The following is a 20,684-nucleotide window of genomic DNA, read 5'->3' on the forward strand; positions in this document are numbered from 1 at the left end:
ACCCATGACTTCAGTCTTTTTTTTTTTTTTTTCATAATATGTTGAAAACAAATCGATGGCTTCTATTTTACACGAGAGGCCATGGTCCAAACTGGTCATAGGCAAAGGAAATGATCTTCTAAATTTTTTTAATGAGCCCTAATAACAATCCCAATACTTCCAATAAATTTACATTATCCTTTGAAAACCGGATTCATTCAGACTCCAGTCACAAAATATATAACCCATGCTGCAAATATGCAGATGCAAGGAGCTGCCATCAGAATCAGCAGCTCACTGGTAGATAATGCATCACTTTGCACATGCTCAAGGCCTCACAATAAGGTCTGGAGTCAAGAAGGGAGCCCAGAAGTTTCTCTGCAATTTGATGTACATAAGACCAAACAGATGTAACTGTCACATTCATAAAAGAATTTAAGATTCTTTCTCTAGGAGTTTGGCAAGCCATTTCTTCTTGAAGGAAATGCACATAATAGTGATTAGCCATCTAATATAAACTAAAAAGGTTGCTTTTTACAACATGACATATCTAGTATGACCACAGGTTCCTAATGCTAACATTGATGAGAGAATCAATACGTATTTGATTCACTCCATAAAGTTCTTTGCCAGTAATTTACTTTGTACAAAGGTAGAATAATAAATAGAACATATTTTCTTTCAGTGAGAGTAAAAATGCATGAAGTTGCCTACTAAAAATTTGCAGAAAACTAGCAATATTGTGCATTTAAAAAAAAATATGTAAGAACTTATGAGTAGGGAAGGCTATGACACTGAAGACATAAGCACAGATAGCACTGAGTAGTATATTCTACCCTCAAAAAGTTCAGCTTCCACATCAAGTTCCACATCTGCTTGCGGAACCTTACTACATGGACTCTCCTCCAGGTGTAAGTACAGGGAGACAAAGAATTAATGTGTCATTTAATTTAGTAAGTGTTGGGAACAGATCTTTCTAAAAAGTGGTGGTTTTGAAAGAGGCATTTCTACTCTATAAAAAACAAACATTAGCAAGAGTTCAAAAATTAGGCAGTGCTCCTTAGTTTACCAGTTCGTTTTTAGCTGCTGAGCTACAGCAGTATTAGTATCCATGCCTCCATCCTTTGAAATTTGGCACATTAGCTATTATTCCCCCACACTTTGATACAGGAGTGGAATAAAAAAAAATGGGAGTGCATAAGATGACAGTCTATTTATGACCATTTTGAGAGCACTGAGAGATCCTTTGCCACACTCACACCTTTTGAAGGCAAAACAGTATTCATCACCACATTTTAGACTTCAAATTTACAGAGCACATTAAAGTCCTGATGGCAAATACATTATGTAAACACTAGAGAGCATTTCACACTAAACTAGCATACCTCTTTCACCTCATAATTCAAAAACAGTAATTCAAAACACCTTGCTTTGGCAGTAAAAAGTAGCAATAATCAAGAAGGGACACAACTACCTTTGTACAGCAACAGTCTCTGTCTTTTACAGCAAAGCAGGGCAGAAATTCCAGGGCTTAACCAAAAAATTCTGAGACTTAAGCTAAGACCATTGGAATGATAGGAAAGAGAGCAGCAAAGGTGTTTCTAGGGGGCAGGGGAAAAAAATAAATAAGTGAAGGGTGACAGAGCTACAGCTCCCCCTTTCAAACTGCCTGCTAATATACTGCAAAGGCAAAATGTTACAGGATGACTCAGAGCCAGGAACTCCAGGCATGCCAGAAGGCTAAGCCTCTGAGTTACTCCCCAATTACAGAGCACTCATGTTGGCCAGGTACCAACAGGACAAGCTGCAGAAGAGTTGGGCCAACACCACTGAGTAGGGAGGGTATTGTAGGCACAGCAACCACACAGTCAGTGCCTCCATAGAATGGCAGCACCGGGCCAGACACCCTGACTGCAGGGTATTTGAATGCAGAATGGTCTCCTGCTCCAGCTGATACAGATCAGTATCACTTTTGATCACATATAGATGACCCAAGACCTGATTACAGCTGGAGTGTTATGCTGGAGCCCTTTTCTATCAGTCACAGAGATTGCAGTTTCTGAGCACCCCAACATCCTTGAAGAACCACATACATCTTCAGTGGCAGACCGGGAGGGCACTCCTAACTCGTTTTATCTGCAAGAGTCAAGCAAAATAGGTCAAGCAGGGCTTTGACACAGTAAAGCAGAACACAGGTAAACTTCAGATATCTAAACACAAAACTATTTTAAAAAGTGACCCATCTTTAGTGAGTGTCTGCATTTTTCCTTATGTATGTGCACAAGGTTAACCTTGGTTTGAGATGTTGGTTTCCAAAATTCTGTTTCAGCTTGACTGGCACTGGGAACCTGATGTCACTGCAGAATTCCTTGAAAGGGCCTGCTCAGGATACTTCTTCACTTTCTTGAGCTCCATGAACTCTCCACACCTTTCTATGCTTATAAAGAAATTATATAAATGTATTTATTTATGCATACTCACATACTTCCTTTAATATAGCCTAAATGATAGTTTTTCAGTTAAAACATCCTTCCTAAGGATTTTTAAAAAAAAATCAATTTAAATTACTGTTTTTCAAGTTTACATCAGAATTCTAATCATTCTTCTGAAATGACACCCATCTCCTGAAAACCAGCAAACTACCAACATCCTGCATCAAATAACCCAGGCCTAAAAGCAAAAACTCCACGTTTACTTCCTTAAGTCTTAATGATTATAGAAATTAATTACTTTCATTGACGTTTCTAGGATTTATTTTTTTTTTAAATTTCCTCGTATTCCTCTTAAATTAGCCAGACTCAGGATGAATATATTTGTTGTCATATGCTCTTATTCTGAGAACTGCTGGTTTGGTAACAAACACTTGAATTTAGTCCTTGGATTTTGGTTCTGTAGTCACCTAAAAAATGAGTAGTATATATTATTCAAAGATGTAATGATAGTTAAGTTGTAGTAATAATACAATAATATATAATAAATGTATCAAATATATAACAAGATCATAGTTGTAACAGACTATAATCTCATGACACATGCAAAAGCTCATCTTAATAATTCTTATAGCTGAAAGTATGATCACCAAAGTTAAGAAAAGTATATTTATTTCCTTTTACTTTGATGACAAAGTAGAACATTTCATTAACAGTAGCACAGAAAAGAACAATTTTGAATCTATGGAAGATGGAACATAACAGGACACAGTGAATACATGAAGTGACATGTGACAGGTTTCACCAGATTTAGCAGCAATAACAAATTTTCATAATGCACTCAACATCACACTGCCAAAACCAACCAAGCAAAGTCATTCTTTTGAAGCTTCTGAAGTACCCCCTACAGTGGTTGTACCCTTTCCATATCTAGTTGCGAGAAACACAGAATCCTCAGTATATCAAGTTACCAAATGCATAAACCAATAAAAAAACCAAAAACCCAAAAAAGAAAAAAATCACCCCAAAAAGCAGTAAGCCTAAATCTTTACTGCTAGAACACAGAAGCAGTTCCTTCATTATCTGATATGCTTCATATCTCATATACACACTTCTCATATACCTTGTACACACGCTGCCTACTCAGATGGAATTTTTTTCTTTTCCTATTTATCATTTATACATATATATATACATATATATATACACACATATACATATATATATACACATATACATATATATATATATGTATGAACCACTAGAAAGGTGAAAAAGGAATGAGCAAAGCGGATATGGCAAGAGCGTGGTTTTCCTCTTAGGATTCTAGACTTCTGGGTAATATCTATTCCTACCATGCATGACAGTTGTCTCTGAAGTGGGAACCATTTAGAATTCTAAAGTATGAAAGCTTCCCTGACTAATTTTTTCCCAAAGGGGAAGTTGGGGAGTTTCCCCTCAAGGAAAAGAAAAAAAAAGAAAAACAAAGAAAAGAAAAAAAAAAAAAAAAAAAGAAAAAAGCTTCCAATATCAGTTAAACATAAGGACTTTGAAAATGAATGTACAGCTGTTTCCCAGTTAAGGCTGGGAAGCTTTGTGAAGGCAGCTTCCCTCATTTGAGAAGCTACAATGTGATATGCTCTTACTCCTTTCCAACTTACTGAGCCATGCAAATTTTAAGCTATTACAGTGCAAGACTTACAAAAAAAGACAGTTTCCCTTATTAAGCACAAACATTAATCAAAGCTTAAACCACACAGCATTAACACGCATCACTCTAAGAAAACATTCAAATCAACCTTATTTCTTGGCACTTTTGGTACCCTGTTAGCCAAGTTATATACACAGCTGTGATATGCCTCACTATAATCAATCACATGTGACTGTGTAGTCACACTCTTGTGCGATTCTGCTTTATATAAAAAAAACATGCTATGGTACAGCTGATGAAGCCAAGATGCCAAATACAGATGCACTGCATGAGGTTCTTTAAATAAGGCTTGTCTCTGTATTGAATGCATTACATGACACATGTGAAAGACATGAAAATACTAAGATAATACATTTTCTTACATCAGAAAACAACCTTTTAAATACTGAAATAAATAGCCATTAAATATTATCTCCTTTTAGAAATGCTTTAAAAGTGACACTCATTTCCTGATTCTAACAGATGTTCTTCTGTTCAAAGTTAAACTGCAGATTAAGGCATGAGTATATTCTCCTGTTCAATTTAACATATCTTTAAAATATTCATACTACACTATACTTCCTTTAAACTGAATGACCTCAACTGACATTTTCTGAGGAAGCATGTAATTGAATAGGTAAAGTACCCATGTGAAAACAAATACATGAGTTTATATTGTTAATAAAACATGCAGTTTGAAACAATCCAGATCTTTTACCCTTTATTCATCATTGAGGTATCCAAACACTTTAATTATGTGATTTATGAAATTTCCAGTTTTCACTAATGAAGTAATACTCAAAACTTCAGTCAGAATCAGAACTGTAATGTATTTGGTGCAGCACTGAAGTCATGAAATGAAAAGGCAGCAAGCTTATGCACAATCTGAGCCAAAGTAAAAAAGGTTCCCCAGTTTTTAAGAAAATTAAGATACATGCTTTTGCTACTATAACTTTATTATTCCATTTGAAACACCACAAAGCATTGGTGTGCTTAACAACAGATTTCCCCATCCTCCCTTCCCATCCCCAAAGAACAGTGGTAATCATGAAAACAATGACAGCTGCAGTGAACTTCCATTTCAAGTCCTGGTATTCACTTATCCTTTGTCTAGGAGGAAAGCAGTTACTTTTTGAGTACACACCTCAGGAGCAGTTATGAAGTCCAGCGCCACCAAGCTACCTTTGTTCTGTCCCACACAGCCGAGAGAGAGTCCAGCGCAGGGCGCACATCCAGGATGGTGAACTGGTAGTTCTTATCCACTGCTCCGCCATCGTAGTAATCAATAACGTAGCGCACTTCTTTTCCACACCGGTCAACAATCCAATCATGTCTGTCAAAGGGTAGTTCATATCTGGAAAGATGGATAGTAGAACATGTAGATATTTTAATGGATAGTATGAACCCGGGAGAGGGAGTGGAAGTCCTATTTAAGATTGATTTATCCGTAAGATCCCACTAATACTTCTATCTTCTGGCAATTCTAACTTCCAATGCCAGTTCTGAAACGTCTTACAATTAATTCTACACCACAGTTTCAGACACGTTTCCCTAACCTCCCACCTCCCTGGAAGACCTTTCCTGCCCACATACCCCATCCATGAACGTATTCTGGCTCTTGGTGAATACTCCTTTGCTTTGCCTCCAAACCGCATCAGTGATGGTCCACACGGACACTCCCTGTGCACACAATTAAAAAGGAAAGTAGGTTTTACCTTTAAAAGCAGTCTTATTTTAAGTAATTAAACCACTATGGTAATTTATTTTAGTAACAGAGAAACTGAATAGAAGAGAGCAAGAGTAAAAAAGTAACTCCAAGTGATCTAAAACAGCTTTTTTTTTTCTTTAAAGGTCTGAAAAGTCGCCCGGTTTCTGCCAGCACTTTCTGCTGGTATAATAAAGTACCTCTGATATGCTCCATACCATTGTTCTAATTTGTCAAGAGAGCAGTTCTCAGCAAATCTAATCCACAGATTTAATAGATTAAAGAACAGAAAACCATAATCCAAAGATCATAAAATTTCAGAGAAAAATGTATACATACTAGTTTGTCTCTTGCAGGAACAGGGGCTATGCTGATCTAAAAACTGATAGTTTGCTTTACACCAGTCACTGCTAATCTAAGTTTATGTCTCATATTTTTGTCATAACACAATGAAAAATATTTCATGTGTAACATTTCAAATGTACATACGCAGCATGAAGAGCTTCCCACTTCAAAATCTCCTTCCAAGCTTGTTCATTATTTTGGTTGTGAATCTTAATGATGTTGGTCATGTCTTCACTTGTTATGTCATCATCTTTCCATCTCCACCTAAAAAATAAGAACTTGAAAACAGTTTATAAGCATTACAGCATAACTACTGCACCTTCCTCAGTTTATCTGATGGACTTGGGAATCAAGATTTAAGGTTTTATGCAAAGACACAAAACAAGTATTTAAACTTCTGGCTCATCTGTCTAAGCATCATGAGAATCACTTCATCTTCTGTGCAGAAATGTAGTTATCAAAAGTTATCATCACAGAGATCCACAAATTCTACATAGCTAAATTAAAAGCTAAACTGGATCAGAAAGTTATCAGTGTTCAAACATCAGCATATCCATAGGATTCATAAAAATGCTTAGGAAAAATCCCACTTGCATTCCTAATGCACAGAAGTCCTGTATTACATACACTCAGTATGCTTAGAAATGCCTTTCATCTCTCTTGACCCTGCACTGTGACTGTACGAAAGAATAAGGGAACAGTAGCACAGGAGGTTTTTTAGGCCACAGGAGATATTAATCATTAAATTAGGTCTTCCCTACACTAAATTTCTTTAAATACTGAAAATACCTACTAGTAAATTTCCACATTTTTAGCAATTCTGCAAAGTCAAGTTAGTTGTTCTCACAATCATAGAACTTCTACTATCAGTATATAGGCCTAGCATGAAGCCAACTGAGTTTGAAAGTTGGAAATCTTGCAAAATTGGTTTATGCCTATCCAGAGACTTTTAAGAAAATTTTCTGAGCCAGTAGCAGTTGCTTGACATTCCCTAACATCCTCCTGATCACTAGAAGGGACATGGCCTTTGAGACCAGCTCACCCTTTAAAACAAACATTTTTATAAAACAGTACTTTTTAAAAAGAGCTAGTTAGAATCCACAAACTCTTCAAAAATAATGAATAATAACTAATGATATTACTTAATGAATTTCAGGCTCACAGACTCCATCTTATAATTCACAGTGTATTTATTTACCCTTTTCTTAGCATAGCATTCCAGAACATTTGCTCTGAAGGGTAGACCCATTTCTTGTCAGAATGTGCTCTAGGAATAGAAGATTCTTCTCTAACAGTTGACAACGGAAATGGTTGACCTGGGGATGGCTGCTGATTAGGAGGAGGCATCTAGAAAACAAGAAGAATCAACAACAAACTAGAGTATGAATATTTTTTTATGTTACAGTGTTTGAGAAAAATCAAAGTATGATCAATCAGCTCTTAAAAAGATCAAGACATTCAGCCTTTATTTAATTCCATCAAAATTATCTTTTTTGCAGTAAAACTGTTTGCACAAGTTTGTCATTGGAAGACTAAAGAAACCCTTTTTGCCTAAACTTCAACTTCCAAAAGAGCAATGCTTTTTGTAAATCAGAGGAAATCTTGGAGAGATACTAATCAGAACTTACCCATACTGCTATTAAACAGAACCTAAAATCTACCAACGTAGCATAAAAAACATGCATATAACTAATAGAGAGTAAAAGGTATTTACAAACTGGAAAACCACCTTTTATCAAAGAGGTGTAAATTTGAAGACAATGTTAAACAAGATATAACTTGTTTTTATATAAAAATTTGCACACGAAAAGAGAAAAAGCGGTATTTAAAATAAAAAAAAATAGTGCTATTTGCCAGACTTTCCACCTTAGACAGTATCACTATTTACATTTGTGGTACAGTATTTCAGAAAAAACAAGACTAAAGAAAACATCTGAAATAAGCAAAAATTACCATATTGCTAGGATCTATGTCATCTTTCACTTGAGATGAACCAGACTTCATAGGACATGCTACAAACTCATAAGCTCTTTCTTGATGTGCAGGAACATCATCTGTGTTCTCAGTTCTGTGATCAGCAGTTTTCATGTGCATTGGACAACCTCAAACACAGGAAAAATAGTATGTATTTTGATGCAAAATGAAAACTCTTAAGACATGACACGAAATGGGACAGTTCATTGAATGCTCAAGTAAATGCAAGCGGCTATTTCACTTTTTCTTCTGAGCTTTGCAACAGTTTTAGGACCCAACACCATGGTAAGATCTGAGCTTCCTGTGTGTCCTTGAATGCTCATTTCCTACCCCACGCTGGCCCCCTATACTGAATTGTCAGTACCTAAGATTTCCTCAGCAATGTTAATCCAAAATGTGTTGACTGTGTCACCAGAAAAGCAAATGTCCTCCTCCAGACATTCATCTGATTCCACCTTTCCGCTGCCCTTTTCTAGGTGCATGTTTTTTAGTGACATCCACCTGCTCCCAGTTGCCATTTCTGCAGGGGCTCCCTAACCCTTTGGGGGTGTACCACACCACAGGAACAGATCTGCAGGACTCCTGTGAAATGGGACAATTGGGAATGACCCACAGGTTCTACAACAACCACCTCCTGTCTCTACAGACACAGCGCCTGTTCTGGCGAACAACTGCCTCCTATTCATGAAAAGTTACTTAAGAGCAACTTTTCCTAAAGGAAAAACTCAAGTTTTTATTTGAAGAATAATTTCTTTTTCCTCCCTAAGATTTTTCATCTGGTTTCCACATAAGGAGTTTAGTTCATTTAAGTTTCAAGAATGATTACCGCTCATTTTTTCCTGATGCATGGGACATTCTGAAGGTGGAGACGCCGTCTGGTACTGCCTGGATGCATCTGGCGACTGACCTGCAGCAGCCGGGGAGGATGCAGACAAACCCATGGCTCCCACACACCGCGTCTTCTTACATCAAATTCCTAAAGAAAAAAGAAGCAAACACTCGTAATACACAAGTACACCTTATTTATAAGAGGGAACGCAAGCGCAGATACAGTGCTGCATCACAAATTAAAAAATTAATTAAGAAATCGGTTTAAGTAACAACCTTCCAGCCCAAATAAAACCCCAAAGGTCTACCAGGGCCGACCTCTAGCTCCCTCCCAAGTCCCTCCTCGCGGCCACTGGCGTGGGGGGCTCTGCCCGTGTCACACGCCCGTGCGGGGCAGCCGCGCCTCCCGTAACCCGCCACACTCCGTGACCGACCCCCAAGGTCAGGTCAGGCCCGCCCGCAGCGCGGCCCGCCCGCAGCGCCCGCCTCCCGCCGCCGCGGCCCCCAGGGCTGCCGCCGCCTCCACCATCGCCGCATCCTCATCCTCCTCCTCCTCCAGCTCCTTCTCCTCCTCACCTCAGCCCCGCCGGCACAGCCCGGCCCGCGCCTCCGCGCCGGCCCCAGCGCCTCGCGAGAACGGGCACCCGCTCCACGCCTGCGCGGAGCCCGCCCGCCGCCGCCACGGCGAAGGGCGGGCCCGGGGACGGAGGGGGGACGGGCCCGGGGACGGAGGGGGGACGGGCCCGGGGACGGAGGGAGGAACGGGCCCGGGGACGGAGGGAGGAACGGGCCCGGGGACGGAGGGAGGAACGGGCCCGGGGACGGAGGGAGGAACGGGCCCGGGGACGGAGGGAGGAACGGGCCCGGGGACGGAGGGAGGAACGGGCCCGGGGACGGAGGGAGGAACGGGCCCGGGGACGGAGGGAGGAACGGGCCCGGGGACGGAGGGAGGAACGGGCCCGGGGACGGAGGGAGGAACGGGCCCGGGGACGGAGGGAGGCCCCCGCCGTGTCCGCCCGCTCCGCCGGGGCTCAGGGAGCGGGGCCGGCGCCGCCGGGTGTTCTCAGCGAGGCTTGTCCCCCGTTCAGCGCACAGATGCCAAGGCACTGCCGCCCGGAGAGGGCGCAGGGGAGCCCGCGGCCGCTGGGCCCGGCCGTGCCACGCCGAGGTGCACGAAGGCTGGTTCTGACCTTGCCGACGACAGCGAACTCCGCGGACCGGGACTCGCGTTAATCCCCGTGCAGCGGCGTTCCGCGAGTTGTATGTGCTCTTACCTCGTGCTGTGAAATCATCTCTTACAACTGCAAGTTACTACCGCTAGTACCACTGAATGTAGTAGCAGCACATACCGATACTGTCTGTATAGGTGTATCCTTTCTAGTATTAGAGTTATGGACATAGTAAAGTTCCTAAGAATATTGCCTTATTTCAAGCCAGAAGATGCAGTTTAACTACATACATGAAATTCCGTGCATAACACACAAACGATGAAGGTCATAGTGCATCAGACCGAGGAAGACTTACCTCCATCCCATCCCTTTTGACCAACAGGTGATAACACCTGGCTATACTGTAACAGTGGGCAGAGATCCCGCAGGACTATTTCAATGTTCATCCCACAGCATGAACTCTAAAGAGGCTGTCAGGTGCAAAAAGCAGGTGGGGAGATGAGAAACATTCATTATAAACATGCAACAATTAGAACTGATTAGAAAAATATTGTTTCCCCAAATATTCTATTTCATTTTAACAATTAAAGTAGAAAGGAATTTAATCTTCAAGTGGCACAGTTATTACAGTAATTTAGGATGAAAAAAATCCAAATTCAAATCTGGAAGAGAGGTCACACACTCTGCATGTAGAGACAGAAATGAGTGATTCTCTGTCATTTCTTTTGAAAAAGATCAGAAGGATTGATAGACAAATTCTAAACCACACTGAAGCAGTTCTAACCAGCACTATTTCAAACCATTTTACTACCTGAATTAAAAAACTTCTTTTATACATTCTTCTCAAGAGTGCTGTTAAGATCATGTTCACATACTGTCTTTCAAAATAGGATCTTTCTTATTAACGAGGACCTTGCCATTCAGTGTGAACATGAAATAAAAATACAAGGATAAAGCAATATCAAATATTCATCCTTTTAGTCATTTTTTGCCCTTTTATAGTCTCGATTACTTAGGAGGAAATTGCTTTCTACCCTTTCTGCATGCAGGAATTATTAGCACAGCATATGGAGAACCTCAAGATAGAAAAAAGAGGCATCATGGCAGTAATTGAGTCTCTATTATATGCCTTAGAAAACATTCTGATTGCCTCCATCATTTCCCAATTTAGGCTTCGCTGCAGTCTCTAAGACCACATTCACAGTAACAGCTGGATAAGCTGTAGAATAATTTTAAATCTTCACTGGCTGCACTTACAGAATCACAGAACAGTTTGGGTTGGAAGGAACCTTGAAGCTTACGTCCCCTGCCAGGGGCAGAGACACCTTCCCCTACACCAGGCTGCTCAAACCACTCCCCAACCTGGCCTTCAACAGGGCCATCCACAGCTTCTCTGGGCAACCTGTTCCAGGGCCTCACCACCCTCATAGTGAAGAATTTCTTCCTAGTGTCCAATCTAAACCTGCCCTCATTCACTTTCAAGCCATTCCCCCCCTATCACTACATGTCCTTGTAAAAAGTCCCTCTCCAGCTCTCTTGTAGCCCCCTTAGGTGCTGGAAGGGGCTCTAAGGTGTCTAAGAGAGCCTTCTCTTCTCCAGGCTGAACAACCACAAGTCTCTTAGCCTGTCTTCACTTAACAATACAGTTTAATAAGATCCTCCCATAGACCAACTAACATCTCTGCTTCTAAATATTTCAAGTCAGTGGCAGAAGGACTCTAAGGTAAACCAGATTTTCTCTCTCTGATGTTCTCAAACAGGGAATTGGTTCTACTCTCTCTTCTCAAAGTACATAATGCTGTTGATGTTGATGTGCCGTCTCCCTGCTTTTCACCATCACACTCCACCAGAAGCAACAACTGCATTATTAGTCATTGTATAGATAATAGTTTTCCCCCTCTGTAAGATAAGCCAAGTAGCAAATACTTTTTACTTTATATAAAGCATTACAAAGAACACCAAGGTCACAATGTCAACAAAGCACACAATCTACCCTTAGGTATACTGCACTGTGAACTCCACAAAAGCAGAGCAAAAGATAAAACAGTAGTCCATCTCCAAAAAATGAGATGTCCATTGTGAAAATTAAATAAAAAATTTTAAAATTCTTAGTGCAGAGTTATCACACCAATATGAGGAGAGAAAATAAAGTTTTTAGCAAGAACACAGAGAGTAATAAAAAAAATTTGGGAGGAAATAAAGAGCAACTTTGCATCGGAGTATGACAAAGAAGTGATATACAAAATACTTTCTATATCCTACATCTTAAGGCGGTATAATGTTTCTCACACTTTAAACAAGACTTGTTGAATGTATCAGGTTAAGAACGGCTCACTGAAAGGCATCCATGGTTCCCAGCCATGCTCAGTCCTTCCTCTCCACCATTCAGTGTTAAAAGCTGCCCAATGCCAATACAAAAGCCTCCTACCAAGCCCCCATTGTCTTTCCTCAAGCAGTTGGAAATCTGACCTATATAGCATCTGACCCCAAAGAATATCTGTTCCCAGACGTTAACACTCACTTCCAAACAGACCAACTAGTTAATGAGTAATTTTCTATGCTAACAGTGTAAAATTAGTACCCTAAGAATAATCTACATATGCAACAAAATACCTCTCAAAAGATGAGAGGGGAAAAAAAAGGAAAAACACCTCACTGCTTCGTGATTTCTTCTAGTAATTTAACCATTGCATAACACAAAAGAAAACCCACAGTAACATGAGTAATTCTTGTGCTTGGAAGCCAGCGGTTAAGACATAAAACAGCAGCAACTTTCTGCGAGGATGCTCAGAGAAACCTCTGAGTTTCTGCACACGATTCATGCTTCCTAGGCATACATTCACTGCACATACAGAATCTAGGAATTGCCATATTTAGGAACTTAGCTGCCCATCTTAGTATTCAGTAAGGGACTGTGTAGCACATCGTATTTATAATACACTGCCAACAGCAGCTCTTTTTCCCTGGAGCCTTCAGACAGCTGCACAGCTTATGTCCTGAAACATGCAGTATTATAAGACAGTGCAATATAATTATACTATCCAACATAGAAGTTATTCCCCAATACACAAGAGAATTTATAGTATAACTTACACTCCTGGCCCCAGTGATGTTCTACATAGAATTTCGGCCTTGAAAAGTCCAGCCACCTGAGCAACTCCCATCTCCACCTTTTTTTAAATAAAGAAGATACAGTATGAAATCTCAAGATACCATATAAGCCAGTTGTTATGGAACTGAACCCAAAGAAAGTTGTTCTTTCATGATGCATTCATTATAGGTACATAAGCTATTACCATATAAGAAAGAAAAATTCACAAAATAAGAAACTGTGTTCCTTTCCTTTATTATGAAGTACCAATACCTTGCATACAACATGCAATTTATTGCTTATTGACATTATTGCATATATCAAAGGGAAAAAAAATCAGCCAATATCATTTTATGCAAGCTCCTAAACTGTTCAAACAAATATAGAAATGCCTTACAGTATCACTGAAATGCAAACAAATAATTCAGATTCTTTCTTGTAATAAAAAGTAAATTTAAACCCACAATACTTAATCATTTGCCTTACTATGACTGATTACATTTATCACCAATCTGCAGAATTGTTATATTGCATTTTCAAGTTCTTGTGCCATGATAAGGATTGCTACTACAATCAGGTCACATTACTAGTTGAATTCAATAATGTGGTCCTGACATTTTGTGATAGTATTAGTATTTACTGCAAATCAGATTGTCAAGATTTACCAGAAATCAGTCTAGCAGAATCTACAGTTTTCATCCTTGCTCTGCACATAAGTTAGATATATTTATCAAGTTTCTTCTTAGATAGAAGGTATAAATATTTTTGAATTATAGGCTCCATTACTTATGCTTAACTTGTAACTCATTTGTTCCCAACAGGTTTTGTAATTTGGTTTTATAACAGGTTAGCTGTGCTTACAGGTTAAATTATTCTACATGTACAGGTATCTGTCAATATTAAAGAAAACACCATTTGACATATGCATGCTAGAAACAAATCCAGGATATTTGGATGTGTGCATACTAAATGTGCAAATTATATAGCCGAGCTCATGATTAGCCCTTTTCCTCCCTTCCCCCACCATTTGATGGATTTCTCTTGTGAAACTGGAATAGGATTACAATAAACAAAACCAATATATGCCACATTGCATTCAAAATATTGTGTTCTGTATTACAGCTTAGTATTAATATTTAAATGTTGCTTTCAAACTTAGCAAATTTTTAAAAATACCAAAATTTAAAAACTTAGAAGACAATTTACATGCAACATGTTCCACTTGGGTGCAGATTCTCATATACTTAAATATTTATAGGCTCATAAAAGCATGTCCTGTCCACAAGACAAGTACGACGTTTGACATCCCACACATAGATTAAAAATAAAGATACAATACAGAATATTTTATTTGCTTTTATATTTTCAACTTCAGTAAGTAGGAAGTTATAAATAGCACACTGAATCATTATGGTTGATAACAAGCCATGCTGAACTCTTCATAATTCACTCTTTTAGAGACATTTCTTTTATATTACAACTAGGTTAAAAATGTATGTACTTTGTTATAAACGGATGGCCTCAGTGCAGGACATCACACAATGAAACTGTTCTCAGAAGAAACTTTGCCAAAATATTTCTTATACCAAATGATACAATTTATTTCTCCTAGCTACCTTCCATTCATTCTTTACTGAGCTATAAAGTGCTTGGTTATTATAAATAGAGCAAGAATGTCAAAGGAGGTAGCTAGTAGAAATTTTTAATGGGTAAGAACCCTTACCAAGTGTTTTTACCTAAAAGTATGATTTGATGCATAATCCCAGATCTCTTAACAACCCAAGCAGCACCACTTTCATCTTCTCTGCCATAAAAAGAACTTTCAAATTGCTCAGAAAATCCTAAGACCTTCACCTGTCCAACAGAAATTTTCTCCAGGTTTAGATGAATGTTAAAAGTTCATAAATATTATTATTATTTCCATTTGACTGCTGTCAGAATCCCAGCAATTAAGTACTGTTCTTTTTCCAGCTGTATTCCCTAGATAGAGAAATTCAACCAGGAACAAACCTTCCCTCGTGAAGTTCCTTGTAGCCAGATAACGTTGTACAGTAGGCTATTAAAAATATGAAAGGGGGCAGTGATACTTTTCAAAGTCTTCTACACTTGCACTTTGTAATCTGAAAATTCTAGTCCCTTTCTATTTGCTTTATCGATGGCTTTCCCCAGCAGCCAACACTGCACCAGACCCTAAACTGGAGAAATTGTCGAGCAGCCCTTTATTTTTCTTTGAATGGCTCAGCAGAAGCATCACAAAACAATTTTACAAACTTCTCTATTAAGTGGTCTTTTACAGAAAACTTGTATATACATATGCTTAAACACACACAAAGCCATGAGAAAAGTCCTCTTCATACAGTAAATCAACAACTGATATCCCATTTTATACAGCTTGAAAATTTTAAAGAATAACGTTTCATTTTCCACTGCGAACAGAGGTACAGAAACACCTAAACCTTCCTGCTACGTATCAGTCTGCTGTTGGCCCAACCACAGCAGTAGGAAGACATCTGGATCTCTATGTGTGTTCTCAGTCTCCTCCAGCTCTCCTCTTTAAACCTGCCTAAATGCATTTGTTCGCTTGTGTAAGCTTTTACTTTTAGGCTAATGTTTGTTCTGCAGTATAAGTAATTTTCTCCCACAATATTTTAAGTAAAGATGGAAGTAATTCTCTTCCAGATACCGTAACTAATTTTTAATAAACTTTAGTATAAAATTTGGAATTCTTAAGAATTAGTATATGAAGTCAGCTACCCTCATTTTCCTGTGCATAGGATATATTTCATTACTCAACAGATTCTATTTTGTAAGCAATTAAGTTATTGAGCTCACTCAAGATACTATGTATGTATAGAGGTAGAGTAGGCTTCAGGGATGTAATTCTTACCACTGAAGAATTCGCTCAGATAACCATAAAGCATCTCTGTAGTGTGAGGCTCTCGACTTCACTGAAATCCACTGAAACACTCATTGAGAAAATGAGTATTTGAAGTGTATTTCCTTTCTGCAAGTACTGATTCCACAAATCAACTACAAAAACAGAACTTGACCTACCATTCCCCGTAGCATTTCTGAAAGTGGTATTTACTAACCATTTGATGAAAATGTAATGTCATAAAAAAGGGAAACTTGCATTCCCACATACAGCCTTACCACTAGAAATAGTCTCTCCCATGATCATCAAGCTGATTTTATGTCACCTCGTACTGAAGAACAGAAAAGGAAAAAAAATTAAGATAGCTGAACACTTTTACAAGATTAAGTCCTTCCATTTGATATGTCCACAGCAAAGACACCTGGTGACATGCCAAGAGTCTGCTTTTATAATGCATCTATTAAAAATATAAGTTTTAAGCCACTAATAAGATATTACATTCAAAAGCAATTGTTACAATGCTACTTATCATGCATTTACTTCTCTTGCATAAGGAAGACACAAGCTTGCAACATTGAATTTCATCAATATTTCACCACATTTTTCAAATTAATAAAGTGCAATTAAAATAATGGGTGCCACAGCTATCTAATTTGCTGTATTATGAGCTTTTAATAGTAGGCAAAAAGTGCCCAGTACTACTGTATTCAGTACATTACAACTTTGCAGCCTGTTTACCAAAGTCCTTGCCAAAATCACAGGTCTTAATAGTTTTTTTCAAAGAAAATTGTCTTCTGATGTACAGTGGACACATCAGGACATAACTGTAATATTGTTTTAAAAAAATTAGAAAATTTAAACCTAATGCATTGTAAAATAGAGTTTTAATTACACTAAATTTGTACAGCAATGCAAAGTACTAGCTGTTTTTAAAAAGAATTATTCCACTGCCCTTCAATTCTGGATTGTTGCCCAAAGTGTATTATGCCAAGTTTAGGATTTTTTTTTCTTTTAAATCAAGTTTTAACATTAATTTTATTTTAGCTTGACTTACTTTGCCCCGCCCGCCCCCCCATCAGACACAAGTCTATCTATAAATGGAAGAAATAGACCATTTTAATGAATGGTCTCCACAAAGAACAAAATATTTAAAATACTGAAATATTAAAGATTAATGCTAAATTATGAATTTCAGAATGTTTTCATGCGTTATCACCTTAAAAGTTGCTCCAAATCATCTTATCGATTTTTTTCATCCTACTTCCCAAATAACAAAATAACAAAAGCAGACCTCTGCTTTCAAACATATTCTCCAAAACGTTTCAATTTACTCAACTTATTTTAGAAAGGAAGAAGCTATTACAAAACGATTCCCTGATCTAAGGATGTTAAAAGCACAAGAAAAAAGTACTTCATATACACCTTTAAACCATAAAGGTGATAGAAACACAGAGCCTTTTTACGAAGCCTAGATTTTGCATTAGATTGACTGAAATCACATTTTAAAAGATACCAGGTTCTGCAAATCAGCATAAAAGGGAGTCGGTTTCTTTCTGCAAAGGATCAACTCTCAAAGACTATGGATTTAGCGGTGCCCAAATGAGGTACTGCGCTCACACAAATCATACAGCTCAGCAGATTAATTGCCAGCTCTCCCAAGGCATAAACAGATCTTTTGTCTGCGGGCTTGTGAAGTATTAATAACCATAGAATCCAAAAACCAGAAGTAGTAACAATCCTTGCTTTCTCCGCTAACAAGGCAGGATTGGGAAACGATTTTAGAAAAAAGCCTGCCCAGCTAAACAGTGAAATTAGGCTTTTAAAAGCGTGTGTTACACTTGTCCAAACAATACTCCCTGACAGCATTTTAACTAGGGTACTAAAGCCACTGCAGCTGCTTTGATTATAAGGCATTTCAGCCTGCACAGTCCTCCTGGGGTCTTACAGACATCTGACTCCTGGAAGACAGGAATGCCGAGTCCCTCAGCAGAGCACACAGCACAGGGCACTCACACCTCTGACGGCAGAGGGGAGAGCTCACGTCATCCAGCTTTGTCAGAGGGAACAGGACTTATCATCCTACACGGGGTAAATGCTTTATCTTTTTCTTTAAAAATAAACAGACTGCCACAATAATTGGGATGTGCACTAAAGTCTCTGGGAAAATGGATACTTTTAGACCTCACCAGAAGTTACAAGAAATAACGAGTAATGTGAAAAAAACCAACCAAGGAAAAAAATTAGAAGTTAATCAGTCCCAATTCCAATATGGATAAAAGTAAGCGAAACAAAACCAATTCACAGACAAATATAGCTCTCAAAATCATTTTAAAATAAACCAAAACTCAGAATTTTCTCAAATTGTATTGTAAGTTAGATTTAAGACTATTCCTAGATGATAAGGTTCCTCTCTGATGACCTCCAAACCTTCAAGTTCAGAGAAGGAGGAACTGAGTACCTATTGACAAATGTGTGGTTAAAAAAAAAAATAAAATTTTGTGTCTACGGAGGTGAACTGTTCCTTCTACAGAATTACTGTACAGCTTTACAGAAGTTTGGCACAGTTAATTCAAGAATGTTTTTAGTCAACACCTTGGACTTCTGACTGGATTTACATGGAAAATGTGACAAAAAAACCTCAAGACTTCATATCAAATATGCCATTTCTGTGAGAAAAGAAAAAAACCATTACTGGAAGTTATACATCATGTATACAGAAGAATTCTATCCCTTTGCAATTAAAATTTGAATCCAAATAGCCAATGGTTAAAAATACTCCAAGGAGAGTTGCAGCACTTCTCAAAGGTAGTAGCAGCAAAGGAAAAAGCACTCCAGTAAAAATTACGTTGTTTCCACACATCACTTACCATATTAATTTACAAAAAAAATTCCATGGGCAACCTAGAAGATGTACTATTGCATCTAATCTAGCACAGCAAGTGTGAATCCTTCCCATCAAAATGTGAATTTTAACAATTTTTAAGATATTATGTAGTCTTATAATACAGCATTTTAGATAAAATTATTTCATAAATTTCCCAAAATGGTTTGCATTCGTATAAGGCAGAACAAAAAGCAGTAAAAGACTTCACAGAATCAAAGCCAAACTTTTAGCTTTTCTTGCAAAAATTAAAAAGTTGTCAAGAATCTTGATTGTTATTCCTAGAAGAAAACATAGAAACGTGACTGGAAAATTGCACCATATCAGGAGTTTGGGGAATTTTTCATTTTCTAAAAAAAGAGATATGTCAGTATTCACTGGATTTATAAAACACATTAATCTGAGAAACCTGAGTGAAACATTTCGAACACACTGGTGGACGACAAGCAAGTAACCAGTCTACTCCTTTCTAATTTCTGTAGCTTGTAACTGCTTAGAACAGACACGTGGAACTCATCTGTGTGAGCTTTTGCTTTTATTCCTCACGGGACGGGATCCAAAAAGCGTGGCCCTGGGTGTGCAGGCAGTGTGGCTAGGGAAGGAGTAAGGTCAGTACAGAGGTAATACCTTGTTTCCTCAATAGGAGCATTCCATGGCAGAAATGTGCACTGTTTCAGTGAACCCAAATTATTTTCATAGCAGAAATTTCATTTTATGTATGATTTCTAGGCAGATTTTCCATTTCTGTGAGTTTTGGCTTCCTCCCGTCCAATAAGACAAATGACTTTGTAGCATCCTTTCGCAATTTTGACCATCCACATCACATTCATAATATCCAAGACAACACTTGAGATAATCCAGGCGCTCTGGGCTGCAAATCCTAATCTGTGGAAAGCTTCTGTTCCAAACGAAGCAATTACGTGGCTGTAATATACAGGCATGACGGCAATCCTCACCACGAAGAACACAACTGTCATCAGCACACCATTCATGATGTTGGCCTTGGAAGATTTGGGATATCCCAGTACTTCAAAAAACCACCTGCAAAAGAAGTGTTCACAGATACCAGGCAGACTTGAAGCCATCTCATTTAAAAATTATTTAACTTCATGGTTATTTTTAATTAATAATTTATTAATTGCTTCTACTCCTTCTAATTTCAAAATTATTGCACTGTGTCTTGGCTCAGCTACAAATTCTTCTGCTTGGCTGCACTTTCTCTCTGCCACTTAAGCAGTGTGTCATAGCCTGTACATTGCAGAATAACACATAGAAAATCCTAATGTGAATTGTAAACCAGTTGACAACCAGTGTGCATTTCAGTGACTATTGTGTAATAAACAATAATAAAATTATCTTTTAAAATGATGAAGATAAATTTATTACTTACTATTACAATTTGTACCAATGGGCAACTAAAATCCTCTTTGTTTCTCTGAAAGCAATTCTAGAATTGTCTTTGGGTATGGTAGTCTAGATAGAGCTCTAATTTATCATAATTGGTATTTTCTGACTGCTGCTCTTCAGACCAAAACTGGAACTTCAAAAACAGACATTGTAAATGGCTCTCAACCAAGTCTCAGCTTGGAATGTGAGGCAATGAACAAGGTAACTCTAAATAAACTGCCTCTCCATCTACCACTGGGTCACAAGTGGTCTTTAAACAAGAATTCTTGCATATTAATTCCTTAGTAGACACGCATAACTTATCTATTGCC

The 20,684-nt window shown here is 38.3% G+C and overlaps 2 protein-coding genes across 9 annotated transcripts in view; both read right to left on the reverse strand.

The window, feature by feature from the left end:
• Window positions 1-111: 111 nt before the first annotated feature.
• On the reverse strand, window positions 112-9,662 carry LOC135418898 (holocytochrome c-type synthase). 4 transcript variants are annotated; one of them, XM_064664708.1, is made up of 8 exons: window positions 9,527-9,662; window positions 8,949-9,098; window positions 8,102-8,250; window positions 7,347-7,495; window positions 6,293-6,412; window positions 5,692-5,778; window positions 5,243-5,452; window positions 112-2,115 (listed from the first exon to the last, which is right to left on the reverse strand). In XM_064664708.1, the coding sequence occupies exons 2-7, from the start codon at window positions 9,061-9,063 to the stop codon at window positions 5,254-5,256; spliced, it is 819 nt and encodes a 272-aa protein (XP_064520778.1). In that variant the 5' UTR covers window positions 9,064-9,098; window positions 9,527-9,662; the 3' UTR covers window positions 112-2,115; window positions 5,243-5,253. The 4 variants fall into 4 exon arrangements, with proteins under 4 accessions (XP_064520778.1, XP_064520779.1, XP_064520780.1 ...); XM_064664709.1 differs by lacking the exon at window positions 112-2,115 and adding an exon at window positions 2,442-2,878; XM_064664710.1 differs by lacking the exon at window positions 112-2,115 and having other exon boundaries at window positions 4,807-5,452; window positions 9,030-9,098.
• A 3,787-nt stretch (window positions 9,663-13,449) lies between these two features.
• Window positions 13,450-20,684, reverse strand: part of TLCD4 (TLC domain containing 4) — a 40,438-nt gene continuing 33,203 nt past the window's right edge. For all 5 annotated transcript variants that reach the window (XM_064664721.1, XM_064664719.1, XM_064664720.1 and 2 more), the window contains exon 7: window positions 13,450-20,007. In XM_064664721.1, the coding sequence (XP_064520791.1) occupies window positions 19,692-20,007 (316 nt within the window). In that variant the 3' untranslated portion in view covers window positions 13,450-19,691. The remainder of the gene's footprint in view (window positions 20,008-20,684) is intronic.

This window comes from Pseudopipra pipra, chromosome 9 (genome assembly GCF_036250125.1).
Source record: "Pseudopipra pipra isolate bDixPip1 chromosome 9, bDixPip1.hap1, whole genome shotgun sequence".
Classification (NCBI taxonomy): domain Eukaryota; kingdom Metazoa; phylum Chordata; class Aves; order Passeriformes; family Pipridae; genus Pseudopipra; species Pseudopipra pipra.

What these genes read in the sequence shown, in the direction of transcription:
- LOC135418898 (XM_064664708.1), bottom strand. Translation starts at nt 9,063, where the DNA reads ATGGGTTTGTCTGCATCCTCCCCGGCTGCTGCAGGTCAGTCGCCAGAT. An exon ending in TGGGAAGCTCTTCATGCTGC is followed by an intron (nt 5,779 to 6,292) that starts GTATGTACATTT and finishes TTGTGTGCACAG; the next exon opens with GGAGTGTCCGTGTGGACCAT. An exon ending in AGAATACGTTCATGGATGGG is followed by an intron (nt 5,453 to 5,691) that starts GTATGTGGGCAG and finishes CCATCTTTCCAG; the next exon opens with ATATGAACTACCCTTTGACA.